The 20,035-nt window shown below is 38.9% G+C and overlaps 1 protein-coding gene and 1 non-coding gene across 2 annotated transcripts; both read right to left on the bottom strand.

Moving 5' to 3' along the window:
* Window positions 1–461: 461 nt before the first annotated feature.
* LOC138027947 (negative elongation factor E-like) lies at window positions 462–20,005 on the bottom strand. The gene is made up of 13 exons (XM_068875581.1): window positions 19,868–20,005; window positions 16,650–16,719; window positions 15,594–15,664; window positions 13,148–13,219; window positions 12,063–12,107; window positions 11,608–11,642; window positions 9,923–9,966; window positions 7,853–7,893; window positions 4,803–4,872; window positions 3,288–3,324; window positions 2,437–2,491; window positions 781–889; window positions 462–683 (listed from the first exon to the last, which is right to left on the bottom strand). The coding sequence occupies exons 1-13, from the start codon at window positions 19,934–19,936 to the stop codon at window positions 613–615; spliced, it is 789 nt and encodes a 262-aa protein (XP_068731682.1). The 5' UTR covers window positions 19,937–20,005; the 3' UTR covers window positions 462–612.
* On the bottom strand, window positions 16,147–16,219 carry Trnav-gac (transfer RNA valine (anticodon GAC)). The gene has a single exon. It is a non-coding gene; the product is annotated as a tRNA-Val (tRNA).
* Window positions 20,006–20,035: the final 30 nt, after the last annotated feature.

Raw genomic sequence — 20,035 nt, 5'->3', positions numbered from 1 at the left:
TTTACAATTTCTAAATTTTTGATTGTAAAAATGCGTAATTCAGCCCTTGGGCTGCGAATGCTTTTGAGATTAAACTATCTATCTATCTAGTATTGCGTACTCCGTTACAAATCTTACACTGCGTTTCGGTTTTGGATAACTGTCGTGAATTCTCCCAACTCCCCCGAGAGTTTAGATGAGGCTATGTAAACACGAGAAAAATGTCCTCTTTTGCTTTTAAAAAATATTTCTCCAAAATAATTCGACAAATGAAGGAAAATCCTGGTTCTTTTACCTCTTGATTGAAACAGATTTTCTTGATACACGCTCATATTTCCTACCAGGAAATCAAAACGCGCGTCTGACAACAAATAACCAATAAAAATTCGTGTGATGTCACAGCCGTGTTTACATACTCTCATTACGGCTATTGACCAATGAGAGTGCGAGTACTGTCCTAATTATTAATTTTACAAAGTTCATTATAAAGCTACTTATTTCAGTTTATTAACTACATGTATCGGTTGTGGTCAATTGTGACAAATGGCCTATTAGGAAAAAGTGCTTCCGAGAACCAGAATTAACCGTTTGACGAAATCTTGCCGACAACATAAATTGAAGAGTATCCATCGCCTATATATCTTCATATGAAACGATCTCCCTCTCCTCTCGTGACTGAAGACCGCTGCTGTGTCCTCTGGAATCTGAAACAATAGTTAGAATAACTGTCAAAAGCTTTGTTATACAGAGACTCGTAGGACGTAAACTGTAATATATAACAACAATAAAAGTGTCAAAAACCTCTACTTCCAAGACCAGGCCTAGGGCGGAAATTCGCGTCTCCCATATTTGGTTGTCTTCTGGAGAGGGCGACTTTGATATGAACACTAGAAACCATCATACCATTCATCTGAAGACAAAAAAAGGAGAAAGAAATCATTTGCCTTTGCTATATTAAGTAAGATACTTACATGCTAGTTTTCAGCTGAATGTTGCAGACTATTTGCTTTGGGCCAATTTTTCTCACTTGAGATAAGCAAGCAGCAAACCCTTAGTGATTTTAAAGGGCGTACTGAACGATTCACTAAGCTGATAAAAAAAAGTTGAGTATTTATTTTTGTAACAACTGATGACTTCGATTAGAATTTCTTAAAAACCTGATTCTTAAAAATTGCTAATAAGCACAAAATCCTAAAATTGATCTCGCCGCAGATTTTGATAAACGAGACTCGATCGAGAATCCGTTCACCCAGAATTCAAGGTTTAAGTCGAGATCTACCAAACGGGCGCCTTCTTAATGTGAATCAAGACGCATGCTATATGCTTGGCACCAGTTTCACGTGCCAGATTTTAATTGGTTTCTTGTGTTGTTACTGTCCTTGTTTCAGACTGGCCAATAATGTTTGTGTCTTCAGTGATAAATTTAAAAGACTAATTATATTAAAGGACCCTTATTTATACACCTTAGTATTAGCTTGTGGGGCTGATGTTAGAGAGTTGGCTCCTGGACAATTAACCCTCATAGCAAAACCCCTCAGTGACTGTAGATGAAGACAGTGTTCTATCCCAAAACAATGCTAGGTTGAAAGAAACGGTCTTCTCCAATCTACCGGAGTCATGATTATTATGTTACTGTCTTGCGTTTAGTTTGAATTGAGTTTTTCTTGCCCATGAATATCCGGCGGGCCAAACTGGACGAGTTCCTTTAAATCGAAAAATGAAACCGAGACAAAAGTTGTTTTATCATATACACGAAAAATTCTTTGGTTTAATTGTGGATTACGCAATCCATACGGTGAAAACGAACGATAAATTTCAAGAGTTCAATTTCATCTTGGCTCCGGTTGATTAGAATTAAAGGTCCTCATCTCTAGCTTAAGTAGCTGACGACTCTTCATGTTGGGGAACAATTCTCCGTGGGGCGAAATGTCCATAGGGCGAATAGACTACGAGCAGTCTCTCTTTTGCTGGAAAATCCGCCGAGATAACGTAATATCCCAGGGGCGAAGCAGCGAGCCGCGAGTAGCGCGGGCGAAGCTCCCTAGAATTTCGCATATCACGTTCTCTAGGCGGATTTTCCAGCAAAAGATCTGCTCGCGATCTGTAGGGCGAATGGTCCATGGAGCGAATTGCTTGGCAACCGACGAAGAGGCCCAACTGAAAGTCGACAACCTGTAAGCTATTTACAAAGCACTTTGAAGTTCGAAGACAAATCCACCGCTGTAATCCCAGAACCTCGCTGGCTCCCAGCATTAACTTGCGAACTTAAGGAACCTGGAGCCAGAAGTGAAGCAGGTACTTTCCACAATAACTGGGAAACTGCGAAAAGATTCGGGTGCCACATATACAATCTTCTTTCAGCTTTGCTGCTCGTGTGCCACTAAGGACGGAAACACGTGACCCGAGCCTCAGGAAACATCACTTATATGCAACGAGTAAGCTTGACTTTGGCCATACCTCAGCTATTGCCTTTTCTGCTTCATCACATGAATCGAAAGTCACAAACCCTTGACTAAAAGATAAAGATCAAAATGACTGTCATCATGCATGAGGTTTCATGAGGTTTCTGTTATCTTTGGCAATAAGATTGAGCTTTTTCTTCGACACTCGCTGATGCAATGTGGCCTGATGCAATGAGTGAGCAAGGGTAAAATTTGAGTCTTTGAATACAACTGCATCACGCAGTTACAAAGTGAAATAACGACTAACAGCACAGCTCATAACTGTTACCGCCAACCAACCACCTAAGCTAAGCTTGAGGCTTAAAACGAGCCTTTTTTAGGAACGATCATTCTCACATTGTCTCACTACGGTAAGACGAAGATCCACTGTAAAAGGCGTGGTCGCTTGGGCAAATGTGGATGAATCGTCAATCAACCGTGGATGGAAACACAGCTCTGCGATAATTTGTTGAATAAACAGCCCCTAAGGGCTCTGTGTCCATGATATGTGATAAGACGTATCTGTTTTCCTTTTTTTAAAATCCCCACTCACTTTTCTCACCCTGTTAATATCTCTTGTAAGGCTTCCGTCTGTGTTGCTGTTTGCTGACGTTACACAAACCACTTGACTCTCAAGATGACGTCCGCTCAGGTTGTCGAAACGTCAGTCAATGCCATCACAAACAGTACTTCTCGGGACTACACTAACCCGAACGAATTATGATATGACTCCTGGGTTCAAACCATTTACAAAACACAGAAGTTTCAAGGGACCTCTCTTATGGTGCATCTTTGTGTTTAACATGATCAGGGAATGGCTTTAAAAAAAAAAAAACAAACAAACAAAAAAACACACAAGCTCCGCACCTTCTTTCCTTTTCAAAGTTGACTCGATGCACTTTTCCTTTAAATTAAATGAATAAAAGAGGTCGGTAAATTGATATCGAGTCCATTCACGGGAACGCATGAGCCTATCAAATTGACCTGCTCCCATCTGCGTGGCTATCATAGCTCAGTTGAGGGAGGGTCACCGAGGTCGTTTTTGAGATATGAGCAACAAAATCCAAAATATAGGGTGTTTTTGCTGGGCTTTCCCGTTGCCAAGGCAACCTATTACATCACAATAATAATCACATCTTGTTTGGAAATAATCGGTGCTTCATATGCTACCATACCATTGCTGTTACGTGATACAGCATTGTAGCGTTATTCGATCTACACAGAGAGTCTTCTGAGTGTTGAAACCCTTTCAAGCCTCCTTAAGTATATTCTAAAGCGGATACGTGGATACGCAGTCAAAAAGACGACCCCTCTCCACATAATCTTCTAAGTATATTTTGAAGTGGATACGCGGATACGTGGATACGTACTTACCTGACTAGAGTGTAATGTGAAGTGCTAGTTTTCTACCCCATATGAACCATGTGAGCGTTAGCCCTACTAATGGAATTGGCTCACACAAGGACAGAGAAAAACTCAGACCAGGGTGGGAATTGAACCCGTGACCTTCGGGATAGATCACCGCTGCTCTACCGACTGAGCTACCAGGTCAGACGGGAGCAGGCCGTGGGAACTGACGATGTTAAAGTCACGGCAACAAGTACAAGGAAGGATTACGTTCCCACGGCCTGCTCCCGTCTGACCTTGTAGCTCAGTCGGTAGAGCAGCGGTGATCTAACCCGAAGGTTGTGGGTTCAATTCCCACCCTGGTCAGAGTTTTTCTGTCCTTGTGTGGGCCCATTTCCATTAGTAGGGCTAACGCTCACATGGTTCATATAGGGTAGAAAACTAGCACTTCACATTACACTCTAAGTCTGTTCAAATATAAGTGCTACACGGCCAACGTTTGCAAAAACGTAATCATTCCTTGTACTTGTAAGTGGATATGTAGTCGAAACAGCGCTTAGGCTTAATCAGTAAACGAGTGCTCTTTTCTTCACACGATCTCGAGAAAAGTGTAGTTAACCGAACCGTAAAATGAAAGCTAAAACTTTACAATAGTGCTTAGGCCTAATCAAAAATTGTCTACAGAACTGTGAGAATCACTTCTCTCTTTCGTTTAAAGTGATATTAATAACAACAATTTTGACGGCTAACAACTGCCCATACTGCTAGCAGTCCCTTCAAAGTCAGTGGAATCTCCCGCTTTAGTCGCGCAAGCAAGCAAGCAAGCCGAAAAGCCGAGGGAGGGGAGTATTCTCCCCTCGGCTCGCTTTCGTGAATAAAGCGGGCGGCTCGACTAACTGAGAAGGGCCTACTAGCAGTCTAACAACTGACTGCATCCACGTGAGACGTTATTAAAAGGAGAAAACAACAGCATGCTATCCCCCTTTGCAACCTACTTGGGCAAAAATTACTTAGCCAATGGACTTTCAAACTCACCAAACTGGGTAAATGACTCCTGAAGGATTTTCTCAGTTAATCCAATGCCTTTGACATATATAGTGTTTCCCTGGGAAGAGGCCATACGATACTTATAAATCAACCAAATGAACATTATTCAAATTATAACAGACCAACGTTGCCCTCTCTTCATTAGCATGCACATAATTGAAAAATCTAAGCTATAAAATGAGGCTAGTCAGGCTAATCACCAAAAAATGTAAAGTATAATTTACTGGCAGCCATTTATGCATCAACAAATTGCCGTGCGTATGTTCAGTAATAGATGGGGCCAAAATGTGGTAGGAACAAAAAAGTGACACATGAGGTGATACCTGAGTTTGTCACTTGGTACAGTTACTACATTGTACACAACCTCGACTGACCAATTCCATCAAGGTGTAACACAATTTAATGACACAGTGTGCTTTCTCGATGAGCACCCTGTGCTTTTAGAGCAAATGTTGAAATAATTTTTTTTTTTTAATTTAAAATGAAAATAAAAATGAAAAACTTTAAATTTACAGCCAGTGCCAGCTGAGTTACAGTAGCACTAGAACTGGATTACTGTACTAAACAGGGATACTAAAAACGAAATTTTGGTTTGTAACATTGAGGAAAGGGAATGTATGTGAGTTGCATACATCCATCAAACTACATGTAATACACATTTGTCCCCTCAATATCAAGAAAAGCCCAGGACTTGCCCAAATAATAATGAACTATATTTAATAGTCAATTCTCCTAGCAGTAATAATGGAAACTTTTATTTGTCTTTGAATACAGTATTAGAAGTAAAGTAAAGTAAAGTAAAGCAACCATATTTAACGTCGATAACTCGTAACAGTAATTCAACTGACAAACCTGAGGTCGACGGTGCGCTCATTTTACTCCCCCCTCTCCATCAGTGCTCCGTTTTACGGGTATTTAAAGCTACTTAGCTACACGGAAAGGAAAGAAGTCGAAAAAAGGATGCGAGATCCGGGAATCGAACTCAAGACCTCTTGCACCAAGGCCGCGCACTGACTGACTGTGCCATCCTTGCTCCTTAAAGGCTAGAAAGGCTCCTTAAAGGCTCCTTAAATCTCTCTACGTATAGGCAATTAAAAACTGGCACCTCAAAATTGAGTGATAATTAAAAACAATGCAGTGCGCAAAAAGGAAAACGACATGTACTTGGTCAAAGCCATGAGAAGCAATTACAGATGTGTTAAATTTGTAAGCCTTTCCATGAGCTCCCTTAATGTTTTCTCCAAGGAATGCTCTACATTCTTAGAAATGATTAATGACATTGGCAGTGACAAAAAGTAAAAACGTTTTATCTTTTGTCGTAGAAATAAGATTTGGGATAGCCTAGCCTTAATAAAACTTTAATTTTCTTATTTAATTTGATTCCTTTGCAAATACGGTATACAAGTATAGACTGGAAACCAACTGTTAGTTCTAGGATATACAGGCACTTGGACTGTATTATGAAAGGAAGATTTGGACAATAATTGTCACCTGGTCCAGTTATGATTGAAGGACTCAGAAAACCATTGACGTCAGTCTAGAGTGAAAAGCTATCATTAATTGCAGGTTGAAGTAAGTTGAGAATGAAGTTGAGAATTGAGTCGTGTCTTCAGGCGAAGCGATCAAGGCAATGTTGACAACCAGTAACAATGTGGAGGAGTGGCTCAGGGTTACAGCAAAAGGAGCAATCAGGAATTTGTAATAATCCCCAACTTGTCATATTTTTACATATACGTGTAGAAAGGGAGTTGTTGATGTACACGTAGCGAATGGTAAAATTGTAAATGTTCTTGGGTAGATGAGACTGGCCAGACCACCAAATAGAGTTAACAGATCACAATAAGTGCTTGATAACATTTGAAAAAAAACCAAAAACTTGAGATGTTAAGTGGTGTACAGTTGCAGTTTGCCTTCTCGATTAGAATGGAAGTCTTTAAGAACTTCCTTGGTGGATTTGAAGACAACATATTGAATATTGGTGTGACGCCGAATTTGGGAATCAAACCCTGTGTCCTAGTAAATTTGGACCACCTGGTACAAATCCGATTGGACCTCAAGGGACTAAATCCGCCCTTCGCGGATTTGGACCTCCCGTATTACAGCTTATTAAATTTTATTTAACTGTTTATCGATACAGAGTTAGATTTTGAATCGGGTAAACTTGAGGAAAAGATTTGAATCAGTTAATTTGTTGTTTAAAAGCATGCGTGGCGGCATTTCGCTTAAAATTATGTAGATGCGAATTTTAACTCCTTTCTGACAGAAGCATTAAATTGCCCTTGTCGCTTCGAGACTCGGGCAATTTTGTGAAAAAATTGAAAATACGCGTGAAATTATTCCTTAATCGCTCTTTGTTACTGTAAAGAATACGAGGTGTGAATTGATCTGAATTGAATTGCAGCTTAGTTCTCTTGACATACTGTACTTCGGCCTAGCTTATAAAACTTGCTAATTACAAAAATTCAGTTGATAATATTATGCTTTTCTCCTAGGATTCAATATCCCATTAAATGCCTCTGAGTAAAGACCACGAGAATACATACCTCTTACTAACCGAGTTCGAGGTCCGTACTGTAAGTTATGGACCGAGTTTTTTAAATCAACGGGAAAAAACGAGGATCCGTAACTTAGAGTACGGACCGAGAAAACGAGGTTAGTAAGATATTTATTATATCTCTGAGGTTAACCGGCGCGCGGGCATAGAAACTAGTCAAAGTGAAGCGGAAGGTTTAACTGCCACAAAGAATGCCGTGCCAAAATCCCAAAAACTAAATTTTCTTGGCTGTTAAGTTTGAAATAGCTGCTTGCAAGATTCAAACAGTTTTCAGTACAAGTTTATGCAACAGAAATGACATGAAAAACTCGCAAGATGATGTTTTGTCGAAATTTTAAATTTAGCGGGCTGTACAGCGGGCGGTAATGTTATTTAGCCAATAACAGCGCGCGTACTATCTGAGAGATATAACAAATAAATAAAATCATTTCACTGGTGAATGGTGAAATTAATTTTAAAATTACACAACCCAAAAATACTGTACCTTTCTTGGCTCTTCTGACCAGCTTCCTCTTGAACCTTGCCCTGAAAAATGCGCCAAAAATTAATGTCCTCAATGGCAAGCCTTGATAAATGAAGGCAGTAGCATCTGGAAAATGCAATATTTCTAGTGTGCCTTCATAATTTGGTGAATAATCCACCTTGTTCACAACAAATAATGCTTTGTACGATGTGAGTGAGCGTCCTCTTTACTGCATAGACCCTTTGCATAAATGGCAAGGTACATCCTAAGCCTCACATTCATGTGAAAAATCCTTTGTCTAGAAACATAAGTACGAGGCTAAGGATGTACAAAGTATTGTAAGTTATTCTAATTTAGGCGCCATTTATGCAAAGGGTCTATTGGCTATAAAAAAAAAAAGGTTTTAACGTTAATGTAAAAAATAGGCACGCATCGCATACGTGTGGTAGTGCAGTAAACACAGGGCTTTATTCAAAACTGTCAACTGAGCTGCCTTTTGTTTTTTAGGAGATTCAAGCTGTATCTGCGTAACATGTAGCTCTAAATACTAATAGTACACGATGTTGTTTTGGTACCGTATATCATTGTAGTGCCATGGTACATGTAATGTCTTGGGTAAAATACTAAACCCAGAAAGATTAAAGAAAATAAAAGGGAATAGAGAAACATTGGCTTCGAGGCTGACAGTTGATCAGTTTCAAGTTCCCTTGCCACTTCTTTATCACCACAAGCCTCTGATAGCTTTCCAAGACAAAAATTCACTGAAGTTTATCCCTGTCAGGCGGGGTTAGTATTTGGATGGGTGACCTCAAAATATACGACTTTCTACACGGAAACAAAGCACTGAAAATTCTATTTTAACGCTCAAAAAACGCGAACTACAGGTGTAAGCAAGGTGCAGATTTTGTTAGCCTGCGTTATGCAAAATACTGATGCAAAAGTAAATAAATTTTGCAAAATTTTGCAGTTTGATATCACAGTTTGTAAGAAGAGCAGAAGGAAGTTTTCAGGAATTGTCAATTGGCAATAAAATATTTTGCCACCAGCAACAAAATTTGCGTCATGAAAACATCATAAATCTTGAACCGAGAATATCGAAAGTTATCATCAGCGAAAAACATTTTGGAGATTTTTGCTATGTTCAATTTTTCTATATGTACTATTGGCTGCAAAAGTAAATCGCAAAATCGAAAGTGACGTCGATTTCAGTGGCCGCCATGATCAAGTTACATGTACATGCAGCTTGCGTGTTTACTAACAACTCACGAAAAAAAGAATACATTTGTGTCAAAATGATTGCAAGGCACCAGGTTTTTGTTTTTGCTAGTTTGCTTTCTTTTTCTTTCAACTGTTATAAAGTTTGACAAGAAATGTGCAAATTCCACACAAAGACCACAATCGCCCAACCCTTGAGGTTGACCATTGTTTCGGCAAACTTATGTCAAAAATTCACTCTCCTAGACGAGCACTGCACTACTATACTGAGCTCTCAAACCAATTGGCCGGTCATCAGTTGCAAGTTCATGCATTAAACCACAGACTGATACCTTAAGATCATGTAAGATCTTTCTTTCTGGCCAAATTTAAAGTTTTCTGGAAAATATCTGCAGGCCAGCAATAAATTTATCATCATAATAAAATTACTAACAGGAAAAATTGAAGGAAAGCGTGGCAGAGGACGTCCAAGATATGGCTGGACGATGTGAAGGAATGGACCGGGCAGAATCTGACAGAATGCAACCAACTGGCTCAGCAGAGATTAACTTGGCGCACCATGGCATGTCGACCCTGAGAGAGCTCAGATTGTGCTGGGCTACGGGATGGCAACTAGGCAGGCAGGCAGGCAGGCAGGCATAATAAAATTATTTATTTGCACCTCACTTATAATAAGCAATGTTCCCGTTTCATTTCATACCTGGGTTACAAGAATTTTTTTGTTGTATTCAAAGGATATCATTGTTGGGAAGGGATTGTAATGACACAAATTTCCATTTTAGAGGTTCTCACTGCTGTTGACGTCATCATTGCTCTAGCTCTCTAATATATTCTAACTTAAAGATAAAATAAAGTAAATTTCAACAATGCATGTACCTCCAGAGAAGCGTCTGTTTTGAGAGGCGGAAGAGGGTACAAAGCTGCAATCAAGGCAAAACCAAGGTACATGATCAGAATTAAATTATCATGAAAAAATAATTACAGTGTATTTCAGAGGTCTTCCTTAAAGTAACATGGTCATGAATGGGTTACTTAAAAACCTAATTTGCCTCTTCTTTCATCAACAAGAATTTAAGCCTGTCACCAATTTTTGAAATTATTGTTTGAAATCTTCTTGTACTGAACAGTAACAATATTGCATTGTTAAAAAATTATTGTCCTAACAAAGCAGGAAATGACTCATTAATTAAATTCAGTCCCCATTAACCCATTGACCCCTGAGAGTGATACTTGATAGATTTTACTCGGTCTAACACCAGACGATTTTACTTGTCAATGGGGGACATCCTAAGGCGTTTGAGGTGTGACTGGATTACTCTGTCTAATATCATGGGTGACAAATTACTCCTTAATTTAGGCACGAAATTTCAGCGTTAATTTATAATTTCACATGTAAAATTACAAAATTGCCATGGTAACATCTCTTGTATCTCGATCAGAGCCAAGATGGCGTCTAGAATTAAGACAGTGACCATTGAAGAAGTTACGAAATTAAAAGAAGCAGCAGAAAATTTAAATACGTGAAAGAGCACACTTAACTGGGTGAGAGTTTTTGAGAAGTGGTGTGACGAAAATAGCCAGGGATGGCACTAGGATTTTTCAATCTGGGTCCTGGGACCTGCATGTTCGGCCAAATTGGGGTCCCAAGCATTTTTTGAGGGTCCCAAAATCTTGGTGACCCTCTGTGAGAAAAAGAGAGTAACCAACTTGGAATAATATTGACGCATATGCATAGGACCAGCCGACAAAGGCTTTTTCTAGAGCCATTACATTCATTCCTGGACAAGAACTCTGTTAATGAAAGAGCACCCTTTCCAAGGGTTTACGCATCACTGGTTTCCTCCCTTAGGAGTAACGAACAGTGACGTCTTTTGCTATATATTTGCATTCAGTGACTTGCAGAGTACATTCCTCTGTAGAAGACCGCAGAATGCGGTCGAAAATTTAGTTTTAACCTTTTTAGATGTTTTAAACCCCATTTCTTAGAACTTCAATTATGATCACAGATCGCTCCAACAGTTTTACAAACAACATGTACAGAATATGCTGACAAATCAAAGCAAGTTGTGTGAGTTATTTAAGTCAGTGCCTTGCGTCCTGGGACGCATTAAAATTTCGATCATGCATTTTTTGGATTTTATTTACGTAAAAATGCACGATTTCTGCGTTAACGCGATCCCTGATAGCCTTGAGAAAAACCTGGAGACGATTCCTCCCGAGCAGTTGGATAAAGTACTCGAGCGATTTTACAATTACGGTTGTGAGCGTAATTTGTCACCCACGACATTAAAAGGTAATCAAATGGTTTTCTCGTGAAATTAGGAAATAATTTCACTTGCATTTTGTCAAAATTCTGATAATTTCCCTCGTGCGTGAAATTATTTCCTAATTTCACTCGTCGCCATTTGATTACACATACTAACGCCATCTGACAATTTTAATCATAATTTTAATGGGTTGAGGCGTGAATGGGTTAATGGCAGATAAATGAAAGCCATATACTGTACTTTGAACTGGCTCTTGCAGAATAAATATTAAGCTCTAACTGATGCTCATTATACCTTTCATAGAGATTCTTCATGGCTGCCGCACGTGACTAAAGCAAAATCGTAACACAATGGTTAGTAACCAGTAAGCTTCTAGCCTTAAGAGTTTAAGCTTCAGACTGAGTTTGCTGTATGACTGTGTATTTACCTCACCGTCAACTAATACTACAGACTGTATACCAAAAAGAGGACAGTCAAAAGGTAGACAAGCAGATGAGACGAAAAAGTGGAAAGGAGCCTTACATGTACTTAAATGAAACCACAAGCTTTTTAATATCAGAGTCCCTCCTTGAAGCTAGGATGCATCACAATCAATAGATTATTTTTATTAGGTTACTGGACAGGTATGAATGGAAAGGATACATTTATAACCTCCTGAGAGGAAAAAGCCTTTGCCTTAGCAAACAGGAAACACCTTTTTTGTTCCAGAATCTCTGCAGGGCAATTAAAGCAAAAAAGGAGTACAATACCTGCTGTTCATTCCTGTTGGAGGAAGATGGTTGCTGCTGGAAATCCTATTATTATAGAAGAGGAAAAAATAAAATCTGTGAGTTAATAAACAATTTCTAAGAAAATCTGTACCATACTGAAAATGTATATAATAATAATAATAATAATAATAATAATAATAATAATAATAATAATAATAATTGGCAGTGCTAATCACCCTTTACTTGCAGTCTTGAGGACTGAATCACGAAGGGCACAGGTCACGATATCAGGCTGAAAGCATACAAAGGTGCCTCTGGCTGCCGCTATACGGTCCATGTTGATGTCGGAGCACAGCACCACAGCTAGATGTTAATTAGCTGTGAGTCGATTTTGACGAGGGAGGAAACCAGAGTACCCGGAGAAAAACCCTTGAGTCAGGTCCAGATCGACTGAAATTTAGCCCACATGCATGCTGGGGCCAGAGTTGAACCCTGGCTAGTAGTGGTGGGAGGCTCAATAGAATTAAACCACTAAGCCACCCTGACTCCCATGACGCGGCATCAAGGCATGACGAGGCATCAAGTTACTGCAGCTATAAGTTGGTCAACCTTGCAAAATTAACGCCAACCTCTATGAAGTATCCACAGAGTTGAAAAACAAGTATTACACTTTTCAAAGCCAAAGGAAAGAATGGTGTTTCTTTTTTAAAATATCTTCTAAGTCTTGTCCTGGACTGCTATTGATTTTCCATACAATTGGTGTAGTTACAGCATAATTCAAATGTAATGAATAGAATTAACCTATTCCTACCTACCAATGATGACAGAGGTGTATTGAGGTGTTTGTTTGTATAACTCAATTTCTAAGACCAGTGTCTTTTTGTTTATTTTGCTGTGAGAGCCAGTTGCAATACCGATAATTGTGCAAGTGGCCCACCTACATGTAGAATAGCAATGCTACATGTAACTGTGGGCCTGGTCCTGTTTGTATAATTATGATTTGTTTGTAAATAATAAAAGTAATTAAGTAAAGTATTATGGGAGGACATCAGGTGAAGAATCTTTAACTTAATTCAATGATTGAAAATGTATACCCTGATAATTATGCTGCTGAAGGGCCCTACCTTTATTCTTCTTTCTCCACCTTTTGCCCTTTTAAATTCTCTGTGAACAGGATCCTTTTTTATTTTCACCTCCTATAATACAAGGGCAAGCATGCAATGAATGCAGGTACACTGCATAATAAAATTATGTTAAAGACCCACATTCACCCTACATGTACGAGCATTGCGTGCCATGGAACAATTTTCATATGAAAATCCCACTGACAATTCTGACTTTTTAAGCTGACAATCCAATCAGATCACTATGATGAGCAATGTAGACTGCTCGCAGTCCCTTCTGAGTTAGTGGAGCTTCCCGCTTTGGTCACGCAAGCGAGCAGAGGGGAGAATGGTGATAGAGATTGACAGAGGGACTGCACAATCTTTTGTAACAGAGGCATTCAGAATTTCCCATTGCACCAGCAACAGAAAATTCGGATTGTCCATTGACAATGGACTGCTGTCAGAGTTTTTGACGCGTTAAGTACTTCTTGTCAAATTGTAGAGCGGTTTTCAAATGAGTGTCGTAAAACCAAAAGCAAAGTAATCACTTTGGCCAATCAAAAAGGACGGAGACAATCCAGTAAACCAATCAAAACTTGAAGTAATTACACATAGCCGACACAAAGCGCAGGAAAATGTGCACGCGCAAGGTATGATTAGTTTTGGTTTCACTTCTGATTGGTTGAGAAAGTGGCGCGAACACTTTGAACCAATCACTGAGTGAAGTAAATGCAAAACCAAAGTAATTATCTAATTACTTTCGACGCTCAAATGAAAACCACTCTAACACCAATCTGTCTCTAATTTCGCCTGGGAAACAAAAAAGATAAGCACAATATCGCTTTTGCAGTTTCGATCATTTATCCCTTCAAATGGCTAACACATTGAACCCAGACTAGCCTGTTCCAGGCTCTCAGATAGTTGAGAAAACGAAAAGAACTGCGTGTGAAAAGCGAGAGGGGGCTTGGGTCGAGGCGAGGCGGGAGAGCCGGTAAGCATCTCTTTAAATTCTTCATTCCGCCCACTTTGCAAATATTTCACATGTCAAAATGTCAATGTCAAAGTGTTGAACAAGGGCGGCATTGCGTGGTCCCACGCGAGTTCAAGCCCGATTCTTTTATTGTTGTTCAAAGGTGATGCGTTAATTCTCGCTTGTGCGAGTACGTTAGCTAAAATTTAAGGCACTTTTAGGAAAATAACTTTTAATTACAAGCGAACGAAGGCATTACAAATCAAAGCAACCGGGAAACGAGTGTCAAGGAAATCACCGACGGGAGATTTAGCAAATTCGACCAAAAGACACGACCAGTTCAAAAGCTGCGAGTTCCCGACGCTCTGTTGACTTTTCCAAGGAAAACAGAAACCCGGCCATTGAAGTTTCTGGCCTAGATGATAAGATGGTCTCATCAATAAACTTCAGCTCTGATGCATCAGGACAACCGATAATGAATTTGAAAGATTGATATTTCATGTGGATGGCTTCATTTGCAGTATACAGACACGTAGCCATCACCTTCTCTTCCTGAAATCGCTTGATCTTTTAAAGCTTTAAGACATGCAATGGAAATACAAGCCTGTTTTCGGCAAATTTTTGCGCTCTTTCAAAGTGGTTTTTTCTTTTTGCTCTCATTTTTTCGAAGGCGATGAAGGCAGAAATTTAATTGACCCTAGCTGGTGAATTCGAATACGCAGCCAAGTATTTGCATAAGAAAGAATAACAAAATATTGTTTTTTTCTTGTTCGTCAGAGTTTTCAGAGAGCGCCGTTGAATGCTAACAATTGTGGCGTGCAGGGGACATAATAGTTGTGTCAAATGTGAACTATATATCGTACCCGGTGATGCTATATTGTAAGCGGTGTGGAGAGATGTCGTATCACAACATTGAAGCGCTTTCGCAACGCGCGGCAGTAACTGAAAATTTATGCTTTTATCAAAACCAGTTGGAAGCATTGCAAACGGATCGTTTTTTCGACTTATTAAAGTTGAACAGACACAACTTTTGCTCGAATCTGAGGGCTTGTACGTTTGGGAATACTTTAAGACACTCAGCGACAGAGTTGACCGCTTTCTTTCGGGCTCCGCGCGTGAATCAAAATGATGATGAAAGTGTTGATATAAACTGTCAAAATTGACCAATCAGAGGGTATACCAGGAGCTGGTATACCGGAATGAAGAATTTAAAGAGATGCTTACAGGCTCTCCCGCCTCGCCTCGACCCAAGCCCCACTTGGTTTTCACACGCAGTTCTTTTCGTTTTCTCGACTATCTGAGAGTCTGGAACAGGCTAAATGGAAGGCAAATTGGAGCATACATGTACACTGTAAATTATGAACATTATTAAAGAAGTTGCTGTGCAGGAATATGTTGGAAGACCATTATGGGTCTCACTTCTGCTTATTACAGTGTGCATTGTATAATAATAATTTATAAGTTATTAGTGTCTACACATTGATAAAACCATACCCCTGAAGCAATCAGTTTCTTTGCTATCTCCTTGGCATCTTCTGGAGCATGGGGACTATCCACTGGTGCATCTAAATAATTATTATTATAATAATTTATTCCAAAAGGAAACTGTATGTGCATTACCCCTGTAGTTTGGTGCGGAATACCACAATTAGGTCTAGGAATTGGTAAGATTAGGGTTATTAATTAAGTGTAAGCATTAACGACTGGATATGAAGCCTAGAGGACTGGTAATGAACACATACTGTAACCAAACTGATACAGTGCAGTAGAAATGCACAGAAACTATGCCAACAAAAGTATTTTATTCTTGTAATTGTGTGATGGATGAAAAAAAAAATGTATGAAACAGAAACTTGTTGCAAGTCAAATATATTTATTAGCCTGATTGTTACATAATGAGAATATTATCGTTATAATAATATTGTTACATATACATAAATCAGTTGTTGAAATGCGGAAGTGATCCTTGTACTTAAATGGACAATAATTCTTCAACAAATACTTTAATAATGTTGTCTCTATATTATAGTCACCTGAAAAATTCAGGTGTCCTCAATGGGATTTGAACCCATGACCTCTGCAATGTCAGTACAATTCTCTACCAACTGAGCTATGATGCCACACAGTTTGGACTGCAAGTCAATTTAATGGGTCCATTTTGTTCCTGTCAAAGGACTCAATGAATGAAAGAAAAAAAGAAAAAAAATCATTGTCTTGCTCTCTGTGTGGCTTCATAACTCAGTTGGGAGAGCACTGCACTGGCATCTCTGAGGTCCTGGGCTCATTCTGTTTAAGCTGCCTGAATTTTTCAGGTGTCTATAATATGTATATATATTATATATATAATTATATAATAAATTAATTATTATACAAGTCTTAGTCATTGCTTTCATAATCAGGACATGCGTGAATGGTTTAGTTCAGAAGCATTCTTGGATAAAGAAGGGGTTACAGTGTAGTATTCTTTTTTGAGCAAAGTGGATTTAAAGTTAGTTTTCATATTAATTACAAAACAAAACCTTTATGTTGACCTGTGCAAACATTTATTACCTCTCTTCAATCCTGGCTTAATTACAACTGGAGATTCAGTCTTTTCTTTTGCCTTCTGAAGAGCCTTTCTCTACAGAGGGATAAAATCAAAATACCGCAAGATCAAATGACTACCAGTAAATGAGCAGCTTCACTACAGAGACACTGTTACAGTAATGACCTTCAGGTGCATGAACAGTACGGCCCCCACATACTTGTCAATGAGTCTCTCCAAAAGCGCAAGTCTATTCACTACCATAACAACAGAAACAGAGAATCCCTTGATTTCCCCCAAGTAACACAAAGTCAGGTCAGCAAGGTTTCCTCCATAGAGCCATCAACATTAATTTGGAACAATTTTTAGACAAAGATTTTAAACAGTTCCATGTATTATCTTTGACATCATTTTTAAAAAAAGTTGAAAATGCACATGCTAGAGAATTTAATTATAAAGGAACGCTTTTCAAAATTTTATTTATTTATGATTATCTTTTTTCTGACTTGTTATTTACAAACAACCACGATAAAACATATTATTAATATAAACATGGTAAAGAATACTAAACACTTTAATTTGTTAAGAACAATGATGTTTTGACATTGGTTAATGTCATTAATCAAGTCAAAGTTATTTGAAAATTACAATCAATTTGTTTAATTTTCATTGTTCCTTTCCTTTACTACATGTACATGTATACAGGCTCCTTATCAGCTATCGTTCTTTTATTTATACACGTAGCTTGTAATTTTCAAATAACTTTGTCTTTATAATGATGTTCAGCCAACGTCGAAATGTCGCCATTTATCACGAAGTTTTTAGTATTTAATTTTATTGTAATTGTATTGTAATTTAGTCTTATGTACCACTCCATTGAAAGTGTACCCATCCCCACCCCCCCCCCCCTCCCAGGCGTACCCTGGGCATTTGACAAGAGGATAGTTAGGTCAGTGGTCATTTCCTAGAGAATTTTTTCACAGGAATTTACCTCGCCACAACTACACGTGTGCCGGTTTTGTACCGAGTAGTAGTTTATATTAATTATCTTTTTTAAAATGAAAAATGCCATTATTTACAGTCTGGAATGAGGAGAAAACCAACTGTAAAGCGGTTGTGGCTGCTAAATTTAAAATTACACCATAGCACAAAGACGATCAGAGCAGTGCCACCATCTGTGATAACTGAAGAACTGAAATAATCCACCAGCTTTGCAACCTCTTGTGAAGAAATGACGCTTAACTGAAGAGCAAGTACAGATGTGGTGGGATCACCTGAGACAGAATGCTATGAATAGAGCTAGAGGGACGGAAAAGCGAAAGCTATGCAACTTAGGAAAATTAGTAAATCTTGTACAATGCTGACGTAAAAAAGTTCTTTTTGAAGTGTTGTGTTCCTAAATGAACTGATAGGGAATTCAAGATACAACAAGGCTGTGCTCACAGAGCCCTTCGGGCTCCCAAGAATTTCAGCTGGGGTGCCCAGCCCTCCAAGTTGGTCGCCCAAATTAATTAATTAATTAATTAATTAATTAGTTATCTGAGATCAACAACGCAGCAAGATCTTCATCTGTCTCTCTCTTAACAAAAGATTGCTGCTACCGCTCTGGTGATCGTCGAACTCGCTAGTGCAAGAAAAACCCGCAACCCGTCAACTTTTTCACGCCATACTTGAAAAAGACGAGAAAAGTGGCAATGCCACCGTTCATTTTCAGGTTTAAAAGTGAGGTAAACCTTTCAGTTCGATTGAAAATAAATTTTCAAAACGTGAATCAATGCCGCTTGATTCCCGTGGAGCTTTTGTGAAAACTGCCGTGAAATAATGAAACCGCCGCGGCCCAAAAGCTATCAATCTTAATTTTTTGAGCAAGTCATCTTGATCTGGACGAAAATCATCGCTACAGGACAGAACTTAACTATTTTTTCCTTATATTATCAGTAAAAAGTTTGTGGATTCGGTCGAAGCGCCAGTCACAACGTTATTTGTTTAGGGCATGCAATGATTTGTCACGACACCAAAGACAACGCGGGATTGCTCTGTTTTTAAAACAACAACAAATAACATGATATCTTTCCCTTTTTTTATTTCTTTATTTCAAACAACCGTAACCTACACATATTTTAGCCAAGCAGGCGCAGCAGTGAAAAATCATAAAAAATTTAATATTAAATTTGCACAAACTGCGACTCCGCTTTGCCGTCCGCGCTTTAGCGCTGTCAGAGCAGCAGTAACAACTCTTTTTTAAAACTATTACCAAGAAATGCCAAACTCCACGTTCCAAATTTAAAGCTACTGTTTGAGAAAGAATTGAAATTCGTGCGGCCGCTGGCCGTCACGTGGAAAGAGTCACGGATTATGTTACACGTGAAATCATGTTGAACGGCCTTTGAACCGATTGTTTCGTACGAAGAAAAAACCTTTTCTTAGAGGTTTCGTAAACTGTAACCACCAGCAAATTAAAATTTTTAGCCGCCGTATCTGCTCAAAATAGAATAAACGGGAGTGCCTGGCCTGGTGACCGGGTAATTTTTATCACTCGCACGAAGACATATGTTAGTCGCCTCAGGCGACCGGGCGCCGTTAGAGCACAGCCTTGTACAAGGATGACAACACTGCTCAAAATTAAACATGAACTCAGAATCTTTTTTAACTCGTCCAGTTTGTCAAGACTGGGTGAATCCTTCTGGTTAACCATTCAACTTAAAAAAAGTAGTTGTCTAAGTCTTTTTACTTCAATTAAAATTGCTTCTTGCATGGAGAACTGGTGGGGCATTTGACCGTGTAAACTTTCAACATAGAGAACGCATGTTTTATGAGTCAAATGAGTCAATGAGTCAATGAGTCATGAGTCAATGAGACTCACGGTCAATATAGCAATAATTTGTTGATTAAGCCTAAGCCCTCGTTTCAGTGATTAGGCCTAAGCACTCTCTGAAATTTTAGCTTTCATTTTATGGTTTAATTAACTGCACTAATTCGTTGACTCATTGACTCATTGACTCATGACTCATTGACTCATAAATACTTAACACTCAACTATTAATGGCTCTTTGTGGAGCAACAACAGAATTCAGTGTCACAAATAGCGACCATGTTTATGTGTCAAATCGTGAAACGTTACACCAAATCTGCTAAAGCGTAATTAATTAATGTTCCACACTGCCCCTATCGTGCAACTATTTGTCACCCAAAAATAAAACTAACTACTGCTAAAAGTAAGTATAGGCCATATGAATGGCTATACCTTTCTCTTCAATGCTGCAAACTTTTTAAGAAGGTATTCCTCTTCCGGAGTGAGATTTGGAAGACCCATTACGTTTTTCTACATCGGAAGATGGACTGCCTTGTCCGCCATTTTAGAATTCGAACACACAGTACTGACAAAAACAGCCAGCGGTGCTGATTCTCAGCC

The sequence above is a fragment of the Montipora capricornis genome, chromosome 2 (genome assembly GCF_036669925.1).
Source record: "Montipora capricornis isolate CH-2021 chromosome 2, ASM3666992v2, whole genome shotgun sequence".
Lineage (NCBI taxonomy): Eukaryota > Metazoa > Cnidaria > Anthozoa > Scleractinia > Acroporidae > Montipora > Montipora capricornis.
The sequence above is the reverse complement of the archived record's forward strand: the minus strand, read 5'-3'. Positions and strand labels throughout refer to the sequence as shown.

What these genes read in the sequence shown, in the direction of transcription:
- LOC138027947 (XM_068875581.1), bottom strand. Translation starts at nt 19,936, where the DNA reads ATGGGTCTTCCAAATCTCACTCCGGAAGAGGAATACCTTCTTAAAAAG. An exon ending in AGAAACTGATTGCTTCAGGG is followed by an intron (nt 13,220 to 15,593) that starts GTATGGTTTTAT and finishes CTTGTATTATAG; the next exon opens with GAGGTGAAAATAAAAAAGGA. An exon ending in GTGGAGAAAGAAGAATAAAG is followed by an intron (nt 12,108 to 13,147) that starts GTAGGGCCCTTC and finishes CTATAATAATAG; the next exon opens with GATTTCCAGCAGCAACCATC.